Here is a 15,443-nt window from a genome sequence, read left to right on the forward strand (position 1 = left end):
ATTCCTATGGGAGAGGGACACTTTTAATCATCAACATGTGTCAATTGAAGGCCATGGTGCATGGTTGCCCTCAACGAATTTTGATGATCTGCATAAGATGTATTCGGGAGTCCACAACTTATCATTATGATGACAAGCTCTCATGTGATGTCATGTGCTCATCAAGAAAAATGGCCAAGGAATGCTATGCCGATTGTAGCCCCTCTTCTAGATACTGTCTTCCCTAGTTTTTGGCACCCAATTTTCCATTGTGAGTCCATCTTGAGTTCCCAATTTTGTGTTGTAAATGCCGCTTGATTGGCAAGTATGTGCACTACCTATGACTCTCTCTTCTTGAAACTCACAATCAATATTTATATGGTTTGGTGTAAATGTACTTATAAATGTACCAAAAGATATGTGTTGAAGTAAAACCACTATGCTCTCTTTTGTTCTGTTGCAGCTGGACCAACAAATGGTGTATTTAATGGTTGCATAACCAGAGGCATAATTTGAAGAATTAAGTCTGTTTAAGCATTTAAACGAGTTGTCCTCTGCATGGCTTTACCTTGTGTGAGAAATAATATTGGTGTATTTAATGATTACATAAGTAGACTCAATTTGTAGAAAAATCCGTATTCCGTTAGCAACATTTAACTTGGCCACTATGCTGATAATAAATCGTGATATTCTTATTGGTGTTTTTATGTATAACTGAATAATAATAATATTTCTGAGAAGTTAAAATGCTTACAAACAACATCCCTTTCATGCAGCAGCTCTGCACTCTGAGGGGGGCGTTGCATAGCGTGCGTGGTCTGTGCAATAATTGTACACCATATAGTTTCTCTCCACCCAAGCCAATTTAGCAGCGTCGAGTGTGACAGGGGGAGCGGGGCTACCGACGGTGTTACAAGCGGCTATACCGCTACTACTGCTGGACGTGGCGACACAGGCATTGGCATTGAAGTTACGGTAGCTGGCGACGAAGGGGGCGTGGGTCCAGTCGATTTTGACCTGGCCGCCACGAGTTGCCCACTGGTCGCCGTTCCAGATGCTGGAATAGACGCCCATGGGCTGCTTGTCCAAGTAGGCCTTCCCAGAACTCTCCTGGTTAGGGAAGGCGCGGATGGGCGTGCCATCCACGAGGAACCTACAAGTAATTATGCAGGCAAAATGAGATGAGAACGCACGTATCTTTCTTTCTGTTTCCAAAAAGAAGAAGAAGAAGCGAAGGGCTATCTATATAGGTAGGCTTAATTTTTGTGCTTACAGGATTTGTTGTTTGGTCCAGGAGACGGAGTACGTGTGGAAATCGGCCGTGGGGTCGAACCACAGGAAGATGCGCTGTTCCCGGCCCCCCACTCCGCTGGCAAACACATTGGTCTGCAGAATGTAAGGCTCCCCAGACACGTTCCCCAGAAACTCGAAGTCCAGCTCGTCATGGTACGCCGATTGCGAGGAGAGCTGCACCACGTCCACGCCCCACCACGTACACACGAGAAGCATATTTATTGTCATATAAAGCTCATGAACGTGTACACGGCAACGTTTCAGCTCAGATAATGAATGATAAAACCAGATCATTAAAACAATATAATCAATGTCCTCTTACACAGATGCACATTTAATAATACACTTATTTTAGCTGATGAACACACGGCAACCTGAGTAGTCCTCACAGCTAACCATATCATGAACTAAAACAAGTATGCACATTTCTTTAATACACTTACGTAGTAGGCCGTCACCGTCCCTGCAGAGTCTCCCGGAACCAGCTTGATTTGCATGTCGATGTTGCCAAACAGATACTCCTCCTTAGATTTGAACCCGGATCCTGCCAACGTTAGACGCATCAACTCAACGGAACGATTTATATAAAGGCATTCATTAAATACATTAATGAATGACAGGTCAAGCTCGCAGTAGACGCTAGCTTATAAGACATATACTAATTGGACTATAGATCATCAATTATCTCTGACTCGTAATGCTCGCAGTACGTAGTCGCTAGCTTAGAAGACATATAATAATTGGACTATAGATCAGCAATTATCTCTACCTCGTAGATGTACATTATTAATGAACCTGCCAAATCAGCAAGACTAGCAGCTCTTAGCTGTGTTTCTTCCCCTGTTTCCCGCCCTTTCAATCTGCAGCGCAGGCTCTCTTTCTCTGCGGGCGGATGCCCTCCCAAGTGCATGGGCACTGAGCGGAGGAGCCCGTCCTTGATTAGACCACAGAGCGTATCAGCTTCACCTGCAAAAGTAAGTCCAATGCTCAGCAGTCACTTTAACTTAGCATCTCCTTCAACCTCTCAGTTAGCCCCCCCACCCAACCCGTGGAACCCCATCCCTGAAAAGTCGTGGAGTGGAGAGAATATCATGGAAGCAGTAATGGACGAAAACTCAAGACTGATGCAGGAATTAAAAGATGCCAAAGTTCAGCTCTTAAACATGAAGAACAAGGAACAGTACAAAGAGGCGTCCAGATCTACATCAAAAGAACCGGCAGTAGCAGATACAGTCCCGCCGAAAGAGACAGTCAACTTCACCGACCGAGGTAACAACGCAGCCACCACTATTCACGTTAACCTGCCAATAGATCAGGTAAGGAGCAGAGTAGAAGATTATTCAGAAAGGTGCCTGGTGGGACTCCTCTTTGGGCCTAGACCATCTAAGGAAGCCATGAGAGCCTGGATAAGAGAAAGTTGGTCCCCTTTTGGAATAGAGGTGACTCTTACACAAGCCCTTCCCAAAGGTTACTACCTCTTTTTATTTAAAGATGCAAGCATGGCAATGAAAGTAATCAGTTCTGGCCAATGGATGTTCAGACATATACCCTTTTGTTTCATGAGGTGGTCTAAGGACTTCAACCCAGACGGGCCCAAGTCGTCAGTGTATCCAGTTTGGGTCGAGCTCCCTAATCTCCCCATCCACTTAAACCCCTGGATCAAAGCTATTTTAGCCCCCTTAGGTCAAATTCTAGGAACCAAAGCCTTCTCGGATTACAACCTAGCGTGGCACCCCCAAGTCCTAGTCGAACTTGACCTTGCCCTCCCCCTCCCAGACAAGATAGAAATAGGATGTGGTGAGTTCTCTCATTCGCAGGCTATCCTCTACAAGCACTTGCCTAACTCATGCTTTCATTGTGGTAAACAGGGACATCTCATCAGAAATTGCCCATTAACAAACCCTCAGATTATCCTTCCCCAAGTAGTTGAAAAAGACCCCCCCCTCAACCCTAGCCAATCCAACTCAGCTCTCGGCCCCCCTCAGTCTGTCGGAGCCATAAAAGAACCTGAATTTGTTCAAGTCAATAGAAGGAAACCAGCCACCAAGCCCAAGCCCTCTCACCCTCTAGCCAAACCCAACAGATACTCCGTTCTTGCAGCTGTTTCAGATCTAGGGGAAGCTGAAGAAGAAAATGACACTGTTGAAAGTACCCCCATCAACAAGTTGAGGCTAGACAAGGAAATCGACAATCTGGATGCTGCTGACATGGACACAACAGTCACAACAGCCGCTGAAAAGAGCCTCATCCTACCATCTGGTAACCCTAACGACATGGATATAAGCAAAGAACTCAAGAGAGGCAGAGCACAATTGGGAGCCACCCCTCAGTCAACCGCGAAAGGAGGTTCCCACAAACCCCCAAATAAAAGATAATGAAAGCAGCAAGTTTCAACGTCAAAGGGCTTACTGACTCTACGAAAGCACAGCTAGTAAAACAATGGATTAAATCAAAAGGACATCTGGATTTCATATCCCTTGTGGAGATCAAGACGTCAGGGGAGGAACTGAAAAGAAGGCTTCACACCATCTCCACCGACCACTTTTGGGTCCACTCACTTCATCCTCATGGAGCCGGGGGACTGGCAATAGGCATTCATTATGATAGCATTCAAGAACTTAAAGACTTTCAAATAGACTTTAACAACCAGTGGATAGTATGCCACATGAACAACTTCTCCTTTGTTGGTGTTTATGCCCACGGCCCTCAGAAGCTGAGAACCAGGACCTGGAAATCTATGCTAAGACTTAGAGCACCACTGCTGATAATGGGAGACTTCAACATGGTAGAATCCCTCAAAGATAGATTCAAATCCAAAGGGCTAGCCCTGGCTGGATCAGAGAAGCAAGCTTGGGAAAAGGTAAAACATAAATTCAACCTGCAGGATCTAGGTCAAGAAGGAAGTTTTTCATGGCAGAACTACTCCTCAGGCGACCTGGCCAGAAACGCCAGGCTGGACAGAGCATACGCAAGTGGTGAAATCTTCTCCAAATTCAACAGATGCGAATGTGTTGTAGATACAACCACATGCATCTCAGATCATTACCCTGTCATTACAACAATGGATAACCTGGAACACAGACACAAAGCGTGCTGGTTTCATACAGATCCAGCCCTATTCAAATTGCCACTAGTTCAAGAAGAAGTCAAAATCATCTGGGAATCCTTCTTCACCAAAAACCTCTCTCCGGCCAAAGCTTGGAACCTTGCCGTCAAGTCAACCCAAAACCTTCTCAGGCAAGTCAGAAAAGAGGTTGCAGCCCATAGAGGCAGCAGACTCACAAAGCTCCAAGAACAACTGCAACAGCAAGAGGCTTCTGGCAACCCAGCCAATACCAACCTGATCAGAGCCAGGATCAAAAGAGAGGAAGAAATAGCTCTGCAACACACTAAACTATTTACCAGGGAATGGTGAATAGGAAAAGCAGACAGACCAAACCAAGAAATGTTTAAAACCCTCAAGGTCAAACAAAGGCAAGAGCATATCCCCTTGCTAACAAACAAGGAAGGAATCCTGGCGGTTACCCAAGCTGAGAACAGAAAGCTGATCACTGAATACTACAGCAACATCTTCCAGGAAGAAGGACCCCCCTCCCCATCCAAGGCAGCCGCAATGGAAACAATAAAACAAGTCAGACCTTCAACAGTCCCAGCCAACATAGCTGCTACTCTAGAGAAAGAAATCACTCAGGAGGAAATCAAAGAGGTCATCTATTCCCTCAAACCTAACAAGAGCCCAGGTGAGGATGGTCTCCCAGCCGAGTTTTTTCAATCCTTTTGTGAGGTGCTAAAACAGGCCCCATCCTCAAAGTTTGGCATGAATCGCTGAAATACGGAGCACTGCCAACTCAAATTAATAATGGTCTCATCAAGTTGATCCATAAAAAAGGCCCCAAGGAGATCATGGGAAACTGGAGACCTCTCACTATGCTAAACAGTGTCTACAAAATTTTAGCCAAAGTACTAGCCACTAGAATGAGTAAGCACATGAACCAATGGATCTCAAGGGAACAAAAAGGATTCATCAAAGGTCGGTACATCCTGGACTCCATAATCGCCCTATGGGAAGGTTTCGAATATGCAGAAAAATCCAGCCAGGATTTCCTTTTTATCAAAATAGACTTTGAGAAAGCATACGACAGAATCCAGTGGGACTACATCCTCCAATCCCTAAGAGTTATGGGGCTGGGACCTCAGTTCACCCATATGGTTCAGACACTTTTTGGGAATGCCAAAGCCAAAATTATCCTCAACGGAGAGCTGTCAGACCCTTTCCCTCTTGAAAAAAGCATTAGACAAGGGTGCCCTCTAGCTCCCCTACTCTATGCTATAGCTGCAGATGGGCTCAATTGGCTGATAAAGGACAAGATAAACAAAGGGGAACTAGCGGGCATCAAACTTCCTAACGGAGAGCAAATGTGCACACAGATGTTCGCGGACGACACCAACAGCCTCATAGCAAACGAAGAGGAGAATATCAAGGTACTCTGGAGCTGTCTCCAAACTTACTGTGAGGCTTCAGGATCCAAAGTCAACCACAGTAAAACAGGTATCACTACAAGACAATGCTGCCATACACGCGTTTCATACACGCGTTTCATACACGCGTTTCATACTCGCGTGTATCTACGCGGATACCCTGGAAATTACGCGTGTATTAACGCGTATAAACTGGCAGTCACGCGTGTATAAGCGCATCTAAATTAAAAAAACGCGTGTATAAACGCAAGTAAAAACGCGTCTGGGACACGAACTGAGCAGAATGCGGCTATACACCCGTGTATAAGCGCGTCTAATATAATAAGAAGCGTGTATAGCTGCGTGTATTAACGCGTTTGTGTACAACAACGCGGGTATATACCTGTGTATACGCGCGTCTGAGAGGTACTGTACACGCGGTTTTACACGCATGTCTCTGGCCGCGATTATACACGCGCTGATACACGGGCCCGCTACTTTTTTTCACAAGTCATTTTTAGCGGCTAAGAGCGCGGGTATGAGCCCAATCCCTTGTAGTGTATCAAAACTCTCATTGTACCCCCCCCCTCGTGGCTCGTGGAAACAGGATGTCATAGCATCCAAGATGGGGAAATTTTCAGGCTTCTTGGAATCCCCATGGGATTCAGGGTGTCAATGAAGCAAAGATGGAAATGGGTAATGGAAAAAATAGAAAGTAAGCTGCTTAGATGGAAAAGGAAGCAACTTTCTCTAGCAGGTAGAATTATGGTCATCAACCACTTCATCATCCCTGCCACAATTTACTTCCTCAGCTGCTGGAGGCCTCCTGATGCTGATCTTAACGAATTCACTAAGCTATGTAGAAACTACCTGTGGGGAGGGGACCCATGGATCAAAAGCAGACCTAAAGTTAAATGGGAGATCTGCACGGTCCCCAAAATCAAGGGAGGTCTGGGGATTCTGGACATCCGGCTGCTAGCAGACAGATTGGCTGCTAAATGGATAATCAGAGCTTTGGAAAACCCATCTGAAGACTGGGCTCAGCTTCTGGTCAAAGACCTCCCCAGATTTACTATTACCAGACACAATAAATGGGTAAATCTACCCATGATCACCATAGTAGCATCAAAACATCCCATTACCCCCAAAGGGAGTCATCTTGTTACTTCAATCTGGAAAGCCTGGTTCAGATCTAAAGGAGCACTTACCATCAATCTCAACGACAAAAAATCAGAAGGGTTAATAGCTGCCGACTCCTGCTGGTGGTCTTTTCTCCCTCAGCCTCTACTAGAACCAGAAGAAGAAAAAATTGCCCTCAAGCTGCACAGGAAAGGACTTGCTACTTGGGCAGATATATTTAACCCCCTCACCGGTACTTGGCTCACAAGAGCAGAGCTGGTAGGTAAATACGACTGCAGAACCCCTGAACTAGATCTAGTACAAAGCAGAACACTCCAATGGAATACCCAGGAAATCTGGAGAATCAGCAGTCCCCCCAAATTCAACTTCCTGGCCCTTCGTTGGATAAAAAATAAACCCATCCTACCCATTCCCTTTCTTGAAAAGTCCCCCCCTATCCAGGTTACTCTGAACCGCAGATGGAATATAGCCTGGGACAGGAAAAGATGGTACAGCTGCCTCAAGGAGTTGTGGAGTCAGCACATAGAACCTAAGAAATCTTGTCTCGCATGGCTGATTGCTTACAGAGCCATCTGGACCCAGTGTAAGGTAGCCAAGTTCAACATTGCCACAGACCAATGTTCTAGATGTGGCCTTCCCGAGGATGATCTACACAGTTCAAAGGGCTAGCCCTGGCTGGATCAGAGAAGCAAGCTTGGGAAAAGGTAAAACATAAATTCAACCTGCAGGATCTAGGTCAAGAAGGAAGTTTTTCATGGCAGAACTACTCCTCAGGCGACCTGGCCAGAAAAGCCAGGCTGGACAGAGCATACGCAAGTGGTGAAATCTTCTCCAAATTCAACAGATGCGAATGTGTTGTAGATACAACCACATGCATCTCAGATCATTACCCTGTCATTACAACAATGGATAACCTGGAACACAGACACAAAGCGTGCTGGTTTCATACAGATCCAGCCCTATTCAAATTGCCACTAGTTCAAGAAGAAGTCAAAATCATCTGGGAATCCTTCTTCACCAAAAACCTCTCTCCGGCCAAAGCTTGGAACCTTGCCGTCAAGTCAACCCAAAACCTTCTCAGGCAAGTCAGAAAAGAGGTTGCAGCCCATAGAGGCAGCAGACTCGCAAAGCTCCAAGAACAACTGCAACAGCAAGAGGCTTCTGGCAACCCAGCCAATACCAACCTGATCAGAGCCAGGATCAAAAGAGAGGAAGAAATAGCTCTGCAACACACTAAACTATTTACCAGGGAATGGTGAATAGGAAAAGCAGACAGACCAAACCAAGAAATGTTTAAAACCCTCAAGGTCAAACAAAGGCAAGAGCATATCCCCTTGCTAACAAACAAGGAAGGAATCCTGGCGGTTACCCAAGCTGAGAACAGAAAGCTGATCACTGAATACTACAGCAACATCTTCCAGGAAGAAGGACCCCCCTCCCCATCCAAGGCAGCCGCAATGGAAACAATAAAACAAGTCAGACCTTCAACAGTCCCAGCCAACATAGCTGCTACTCTAGAGAAAGAAATCACTCAGGAGGAAATCAAAGAGGTCATCTATTCCCTCAAACCTAACAAGAGCCCAGGTGAGGATGGTCTCCCAGCCGAGTTTTTTCAATCCTTTTGTGAGGTGCTAAAACAGGCCCCATCCTCAAAGTTTGGCATGAATCGCTGAAATACGGAGCACTGCCAACTCAAATTAATAATGGTCTCATCAAGTTGATCCATAAAAAAGGCCCCAAGGAGATCATGGGAAACTGGAGACCTCTCACTATGCTAAACAGTGTCTACAAAATTTTAGCCAAAGTACTAGCCACTAGAATGAGTAAGCACATGAACCAATGGATCTCAAGGGAACAAAAAGGATTCATCAAAGGTCGGTACATCCTGGACTCCATAATCGCCCTATGGGAAGGTTTCGAATATGCAGAAAAATCCAGCCAGGATTTCCTTTTTATCAAAATAGACTTTGAGAAAGCATACGACAGAATCCAGTGGGACTACATCCTCCAATCCCTAAGAGTTATGGGGCTGGGACCTCAGTTCACCCATATGGTTCAGACACTTTTTGGGAATGCCAAAGCCAAAATTATCCTCAACGGAGAGCTGTCAGACCCTTTCCCTCTTGAAAAAAGCATTAGACAAGGGTGCCCTCTAGCTCCCCTACTCTATGCTATAGCTGCAGATGGGCTCAATTGGCTGATAAAGGACAAGATAAACAAAGGGGAACTAGCGGGCATCAAACTTCCTAACGGAGAGCAAATGTGCACACAGATGTTCGCGGACGACACCAACAGCCTCATAGCAAACGAAGAGGAGAATATCAAGGTACTCTGGAGCTGTCTCCAAACTTACTGTGAGGCTTCAGGATCCAAAGTCAACCACAGTAAAACAGGTATCACTACAAGACAATCATTGTACCCCCCCCCCTCGTGGCTCATGGAAACAGGATGTCATAGCATCCAAGATGGGGAAATTTTCAGGCTTCTTGGAATCCCCATGGGATTCAGGGTGTCAATGAAGCAAAGATGGAAATGGGTAATGGAAAAAATAGAAAGTAAGCTGCTTAGATGGAAAAGGAAGCAACTTTCTCTAGCAGGTAGAATTATGGTCATCAACCACTTCATCATCCCTGCCACAATTTACTTCCTCAGCTGCTGGAGGCCTCCTGATGCTGATCTTACAGATTCACTAAGCTATGTAGAAACTACCTGTGGGGAGGGGACCCATGGATCAAAAGCAGACCTAAAGTTAAATGGGAGATCTGCACGGTCCCCAAAATCAAGGGAGGTCTGGGGATTCTGGACATCCGGCTGCTAGCAGACAGATTGGCTGCTAAATGGATAATCAGAGCTTTGGAAAACCCATCTGAAGACTGGGCTCAGCTTCTGGTCAAAGACCTCCCCAGATTTACTATTACCAGACACAATAAATGGGTAAATCTACCCATGATCACCATAGTAGCATCAAAACATCCCATTACCCCCAAAGGGAGTCATCTTGTTACTTCAATCTGGAAAGCCTGGTTCAGATCTAAAGGAGCACTTACCATCAATCTCAACGACAAAAAATCAGAAGGGTTAATAGCTGCCGACTCCTGCTGGTGGTCTTTTCTCCCTCAGCCTCTACTAGAACCAGAAGAAGAAAAAATTGCCCTCAAGCTGCACAGGAAAGGACTTGCTACTTGGGCAGATATATTTAACCCCCTCACCGGTACTTGGCTCACAAGAGCAGAGCTGGTAGGTAAATACGACTGCAGAACCCCTGAACTAGATCTAGTACAAAGCAGAACACTCCAATGGAATACCCAGGAAATCTGGAGAATCAGCAGTCCCCCCAAATTCAACTTCCTGGCCCTTCGTTGGATAAAAAATAAACCCATCCTACCCATTCCCTTTCTTGAAAAGTCCCCCCCTATCCAGGTTACTCTGAACCGCAGATGGAATATAGCCTGGGACAGGAAAAGATGGTACAGCTGCCTCAAGGAGTTGTGGAGTCAGCACATAGAACCTAAGAAATCTTGTCTCGCATGGCTGATTGCTTACAGAGCCATCTGGACCCAGTGTAAGGTAGCCAAGTTCAACATTGCCACAGACCAATGTTCTAGATGTGGCCTTCCCGAGGATGATCTACACATTTTTATTCACTGCAAGCACATCTCAGAATCCTACAAAGAGTTGCAGGCAGTTATTCTAAGCTGGGGGAAAGAAGTAAACTGGAAGAACACAATTCTTGGAGAAAATATAGGATGTTCTACATCTCTTTGGAATGCAATAAGGTGCGAGTACATTTGGCATGCATGGCTGCAGAGGTTAGCTGCCACTTTTGATAATCCTGAAATTAAGGGCCCTCCCCTAGCAGAATGCTTGATCACAACATGCATCAGATTCTGGAACAACCAAACACAAGCCCTTTTCAAGCTAGAGAAGAGGCTGCTGATTAAATTACAAAAGAGGAAATCAGACTACACAATGAATCAACTTGAAAAAACCAGAGACAAGATCCTTTTAATCCTCTCAAAAGACAGAGCATTAATAGAAGCTATCAGAAGGATGCAGTAAACAACCCTAACCCTCCCCTCACAGGAGAAGAGAGTAACACCAGACATGCAGTCATTAATCAACCAAGAGAAGTCAAAAGGCAGCTAAGGCAAAGTGACCTGTCGACATTATGGAGTCACCGTCGGTCTGTCCACCAGGATTTATGGAGAGGCTAACGCATATTGGCAAAGCAGGCATGTTCACAACCTCATGACCCCGATGTGCCAGAGTCATCGAAAACAGAACCCCAAATCATCAAGGGACCGGTGCCAGCCACAGCACCCTCTCTGTACCTGCAAAGAAGGAAAAGGGTCAGAACGAATCACATTATCCATCATCAAGAGAGGAAGGCTTACTGGTGATTCAAGAGGAAAGTCCAGGGGTCCCATAAGGGATCCCTACAAAGGATCGAAACCAATCTGTCATAAAGGGCGAGGAATATACAAGACTCCCAGGGGTAGTCCCCCTTCAGCCTCCAGGAGAGCCCACCACCTGGACTCAAGAGCAAGAAAGAAAAGACGCAGCTCAGAAGGCTGTCGTTCAGGGGCGCCTTCAAATCTGAACAATGGACCAACGCCGTCCTCCCTCAAATTGGAGATGCGATGACTGAGCCAGAACAGACCGAGCCGGAAGAGACAATGGAGGAAGGGCCATTCAGTAAGTTGAAGATCCCCTTCAAGCACCAACAGGCGGCCAGAGAGAAGGTGCCGGCGACTAGGCAGAGAAGGAAGGGAGGCTCAACTGATCGAGCAGGCGGACGAAACCAACAGGCAAGGCCGAACGTCGAACAAGCACAAGGATGAAGACTCGCCATGCAAACTGCAGACCAATCCCTATCGCCCCTCCCACGCGGCGCACATGCCACCACGTGCTTGGTGTGCGCCAAATGGCTGGTCCTTCTTCGGATCCCTCTGACTCAGCGTAATTTTGTAAATTTTTCCTTTTTCGAATCATGCACGGCCACATGCAATGTCCACGCGGCAAAAGCGCCAGGAGGCCCCGCATTAAGGACACGTGGCCTTTGTAATTTTGCCCCTCTCTTTTCATAATTCATCAGCCTTTTTTTGAAAAAAAAAAAAGACTAGCAGCTGCTCTACTGCATTGCATTGGACATTTGTTTGATTAAGTGCAGCCTTCAAGGATATTAACCTTCATGACATCTCGATATTCGATATCAAGCTCTACAGAATTATAATTGGTAACTCGATCACCACCATTAAGGCTATAACAACATATGATTCGATTAAATACACGTACGGTTGATAGAAACCTTCACATTTTGGATGGAGATAATATTGTACCCGAATCGCTATCTAAGAGTAGCTGAAGCTACTCTCCTCCATTCAATACCTTCACTTTGGATGGGTTCCAAGTGACTTGGAAGTAACGGAAGAAGTCACCGGTTGCAGCAGGCATGATGAGCACCGCCAGCAAGCCCAAAATGAGGAAGACGATTCTAGTCGACATTCCTTCTATCTTTGCTTTTGAATCAAAACAACGTTAAACACACACTGTACCCCAAGGAATGTGATGAATGACTGAGAGAGAGAGAGAGAGAGAGAGAACGCCTAATGGCTTTGCATTTGTGGGCTGAGGATGGAGTCAGTCCCTTTAATATAGCTCAGCAGCTTATTCACAACACTCGACCAAACACATCAGAGAGTGAGATCAAATCAAGGTGAGCCATCACTCTAAAAACACACATTATAGAGTGAGATCAAATCAAGGTGAGCCATCACTCTCAAGGCACCAGCCCATTTATAAGGGATACATAGTCATGTGCAGTGAGTAGAAAAGGGGAGCTATCTCCCTTATTCATATCTCAACAACAGCAAAACAAGTATTGCTGCATATGTCATCTATATACTGTGCACAATTGTTTGCCCCATCATGCATGTTACTAGCGCCTAGCTATGGCCTAGCGATTTGGAGTGGACTCCCAAAGCGCCAGCTCGCTTATTCGGACTAGTCGAGTAAAATCATTGGCAACGTCCTATCGAAAGCCTTTGTCCCTTATATGACCGTCGCATTCGCGGGCTCCAATATTGGCTAACGCCGAGTAGAATTATTTATTGACAACTCCCTGTAAAGAGCTCTTCCTACTACAAAGGTTACACACAAGTATACCTTTACCACCACCACTAGTCAAATATCGCTTCAAAACTATAACCATTCACTCTAAGAACATCCTTCAAAAAGACTCTCTCTTTCCTACAAAGGTTACAAGTACACCCTTACCACACTCATAGATAGAGTTTCAAGAAAAAACATGCCATTAATTTCAAGGCGAACACACCTGGAGAGAATTACATTACCTTGTTTTGCTTTCTTGGAATTCTTAAAAATCGATAGTTATTAGCTGATGCTTGACAATAGTTTAATCTTCTATTCCATTTGTGCCATCATGCATCTCTTATTATTAGGAAAATTAAATAATTCAATAGCGTATGTAATTTTGTCGTTTCTCTTTTTGAATGACAAATCGATCTTGTTACTAAATGTATGTCAATATCTTTGGAATTCCTCCTTAGCACATGATCCTTCCGCTTTGATTAGACAAGTTAAGAGAAACGCACATGTATCCTCTAGTGTCTACCTTGGAGCTATCTAGTTATACCAACCATACATGATAGCCTTGATAACGACCTCATTTAAAGATTTGAACAAAGACCTAAATGTTTTTAGTTTTGCCTTTTCTTTCTTCCCTTTCACTACAAGGGAATGGTCCACATAGTGATAGTGCAATATATTATTTTTGCCTTAGTGCATATGTATGTACCATTTTGGAATTAATATAGTTGTTGGGATCATTGTACATAGTTATTGGGAAAATGATTTATTATCGTTATTCAACAACTAGAACTTGAACCAAAATCAAACACAACAGCTAATCCAGAACTCGAAGAAGAAATAAAAGAAGAGCTTTCAACACAACCACCTCTAATGCCCGAAATAGAAGAGGACGATATAGATGAACTACCTTGTACTCTAACAAAGGAGGCTACACCCATAATTTGACGAAGATGCAGATGGAGAGGTATTTCTAGAAATAGATGTATCTGGGTAGTCATGGATCTAGCTGAGTCAATGATGAGCTATAACATCTTATTTCATTTTTATTTACCAAGCAATACTTGGTTGTTGTCACTATTTTCTAGTTTGGGACTATAAATGGGAGCTTTAGCAAACAGTTGTCATATTTTTTTATAAATATTTCTACATATATCCTTGTATTTAGGATCACTAGTGCACGATTTGGGAAACAAATATTAGCTTTTTAATTTTTATAAATATTGTATTTATTTGAAAAGTACTTAAGAACGTGGTTGATAAGGACTGTGAGAATAAGTGCACACTTGAAATTTGTTTAGAAGTCTTTTTTTTTAATGTGCTTTTCAATGATTACCTCGACTCTTATTCCGACACCTATTTTGGCGTCAATTGGCGATGTTTATATCGATGTTCATTTCGAAGGCGTAGCCACCATCCAAACTAGGCATCCAAAATGGATCATCATGTAGTAGTGCTAGTGTTGTCTTTCCAGAAGTCGACGACACATTGAAAAACCTTGAAACTCACAAAATCTTTCCTATGCTTTCGACCTCCATTAGTCCATTTGAAATCTGCTCCTTCTATGTCGACATGATGCTTCTTCAAATGTCATGGTTGAATATCAAGGGCTTTAGTGACTTTGCTACCACTATATTGTTTTACCATTGATTTATTAGCAATCATGTGGAGTTCTACTCTCTTTGAAGCTAACTTATCACCACTTTACACTCGTTTGACAACACCCAATGATGTCTTCGAATTCTCCACAATTTCCATTTATATTGACTGGCTTGGGAAATCTGTGTTATCCACAACCTTTTTCATATTTGGATGTTGTATAAGCCTAGCCAATTAAAAGCAACATCTAGAGATAGCCAGAGCATGACTCAAAGGTTTGGGGGCTTCTCACCTTAGCAACAACGACATCGGATGCTTCCATGCATGCTTCATAAGTGAATCCCTCATAGTTACTCCATGCGTTTATGCATAGCCTTGTACCATATGTGTGCTCAATTGTCTTTCATGAATGTGTATAAAAGAAAGCACCGGTTGTGCCTAGACATAAGTATGACTATACATGGAGGCACATAACATCTCCATTGCTCAAGAAGTTTGAGGAGCGAGAAGGGCATTCAATTAATTGGGCGCATAAGAATAATGATTTGCTAATTATATTTGAAAGCATATAACTTATGGTTTGGTAGTATAAAGTTTATGGTCTACGTATATTTTTTTAGGGAATTCGGAAAGAGGAAGGAGGAAATGATGACGATTGGATAGTCTATTTTTTGTGATTTTTTCTGCAACATAGTGATGTAAATGACGCTCTTAGCAATATCAATATAATCAAAATTGTGTGTATAAGGATGTCTTTCTTTCGAACACCTTCCCTTCAGTATCTCTCAAATTTGAGTACATGTTCTGGTACCAATGGTGGCAAAACCGAATAGACTAAGCTAGAAACTCTACCAACCCCAATCTCT

General features: G+C 44.1%; 1 protein-coding gene across 2 annotated transcripts; it reads right to left on the reverse strand.

The window, feature by feature from the left end:
* Positions 1–680: 680 nt before the first annotated feature.
* On the reverse strand, positions 681–12,495 carry LOC147633090 (xyloglucan endotransglucosylase protein 1-like). Of its 2 annotated transcripts, XM_086805794.1 has the most exons (4): positions 12,210–12,495; positions 1,716–1,816; positions 1,253–1,446; positions 681–1,132 (listed from the first exon to the last, which is right to left on the reverse strand). In XM_086805794.1, the coding sequence occupies exons 2-4, from the start codon at positions 1,767–1,769 to the stop codon at positions 748–750; spliced, it is 633 nt and encodes a 210-aa protein (XP_086661920.1). In that variant the 5' UTR covers positions 1,770–1,816; positions 12,210–12,495; the 3' UTR covers positions 681–747. The 2 variants fall into 2 exon arrangements, with proteins under 2 accessions (XP_086661920.1, XP_086661919.1); XM_086805793.1 differs by lacking the exon at positions 12,210–12,495 and having other exon boundaries at positions 1,716–1,835.
* Between the last annotated feature and the right edge of the window lie 2,948 nt (positions 12,496–15,443).

This window comes from Cibotium barometz, chromosome 12 (assembly GCF_041138505.1).
Source record: "Cibotium barometz isolate CiBa-2024 chromosome 12, ASM4113850v1, whole genome shotgun sequence".
Taxonomy (NCBI): Eukaryota; Viridiplantae; Streptophyta; class Polypodiopsida; order Cyatheales; family Cibotiaceae; genus Cibotium; species Cibotium barometz.

Excerpts from the sequence above, each read along its gene's own strand:
- LOC147633090 (XM_086805793.1), bottom strand. The coding sequence starts at position 1,835 with ATGCGTCTAACGTTGGCAGGATCCGGGTTCAAATCTAAGGAGGAGTAT. Across the intron at positions 1,447-1,715 it reads GGACGGTGACGGCCTACTAC|CTCTCCTCGCAATCGGCGTA; the intron begins GTAAGTGTATTA and ends GACGTGGTGCAG. Across the intron at positions 1,133-1,252 it reads TGGACCAAACAACAAATCCT|GTTCCTCGTGGATGGCACGC; the intron begins GTAAGCACAAAA and ends AATTACTTGTAG.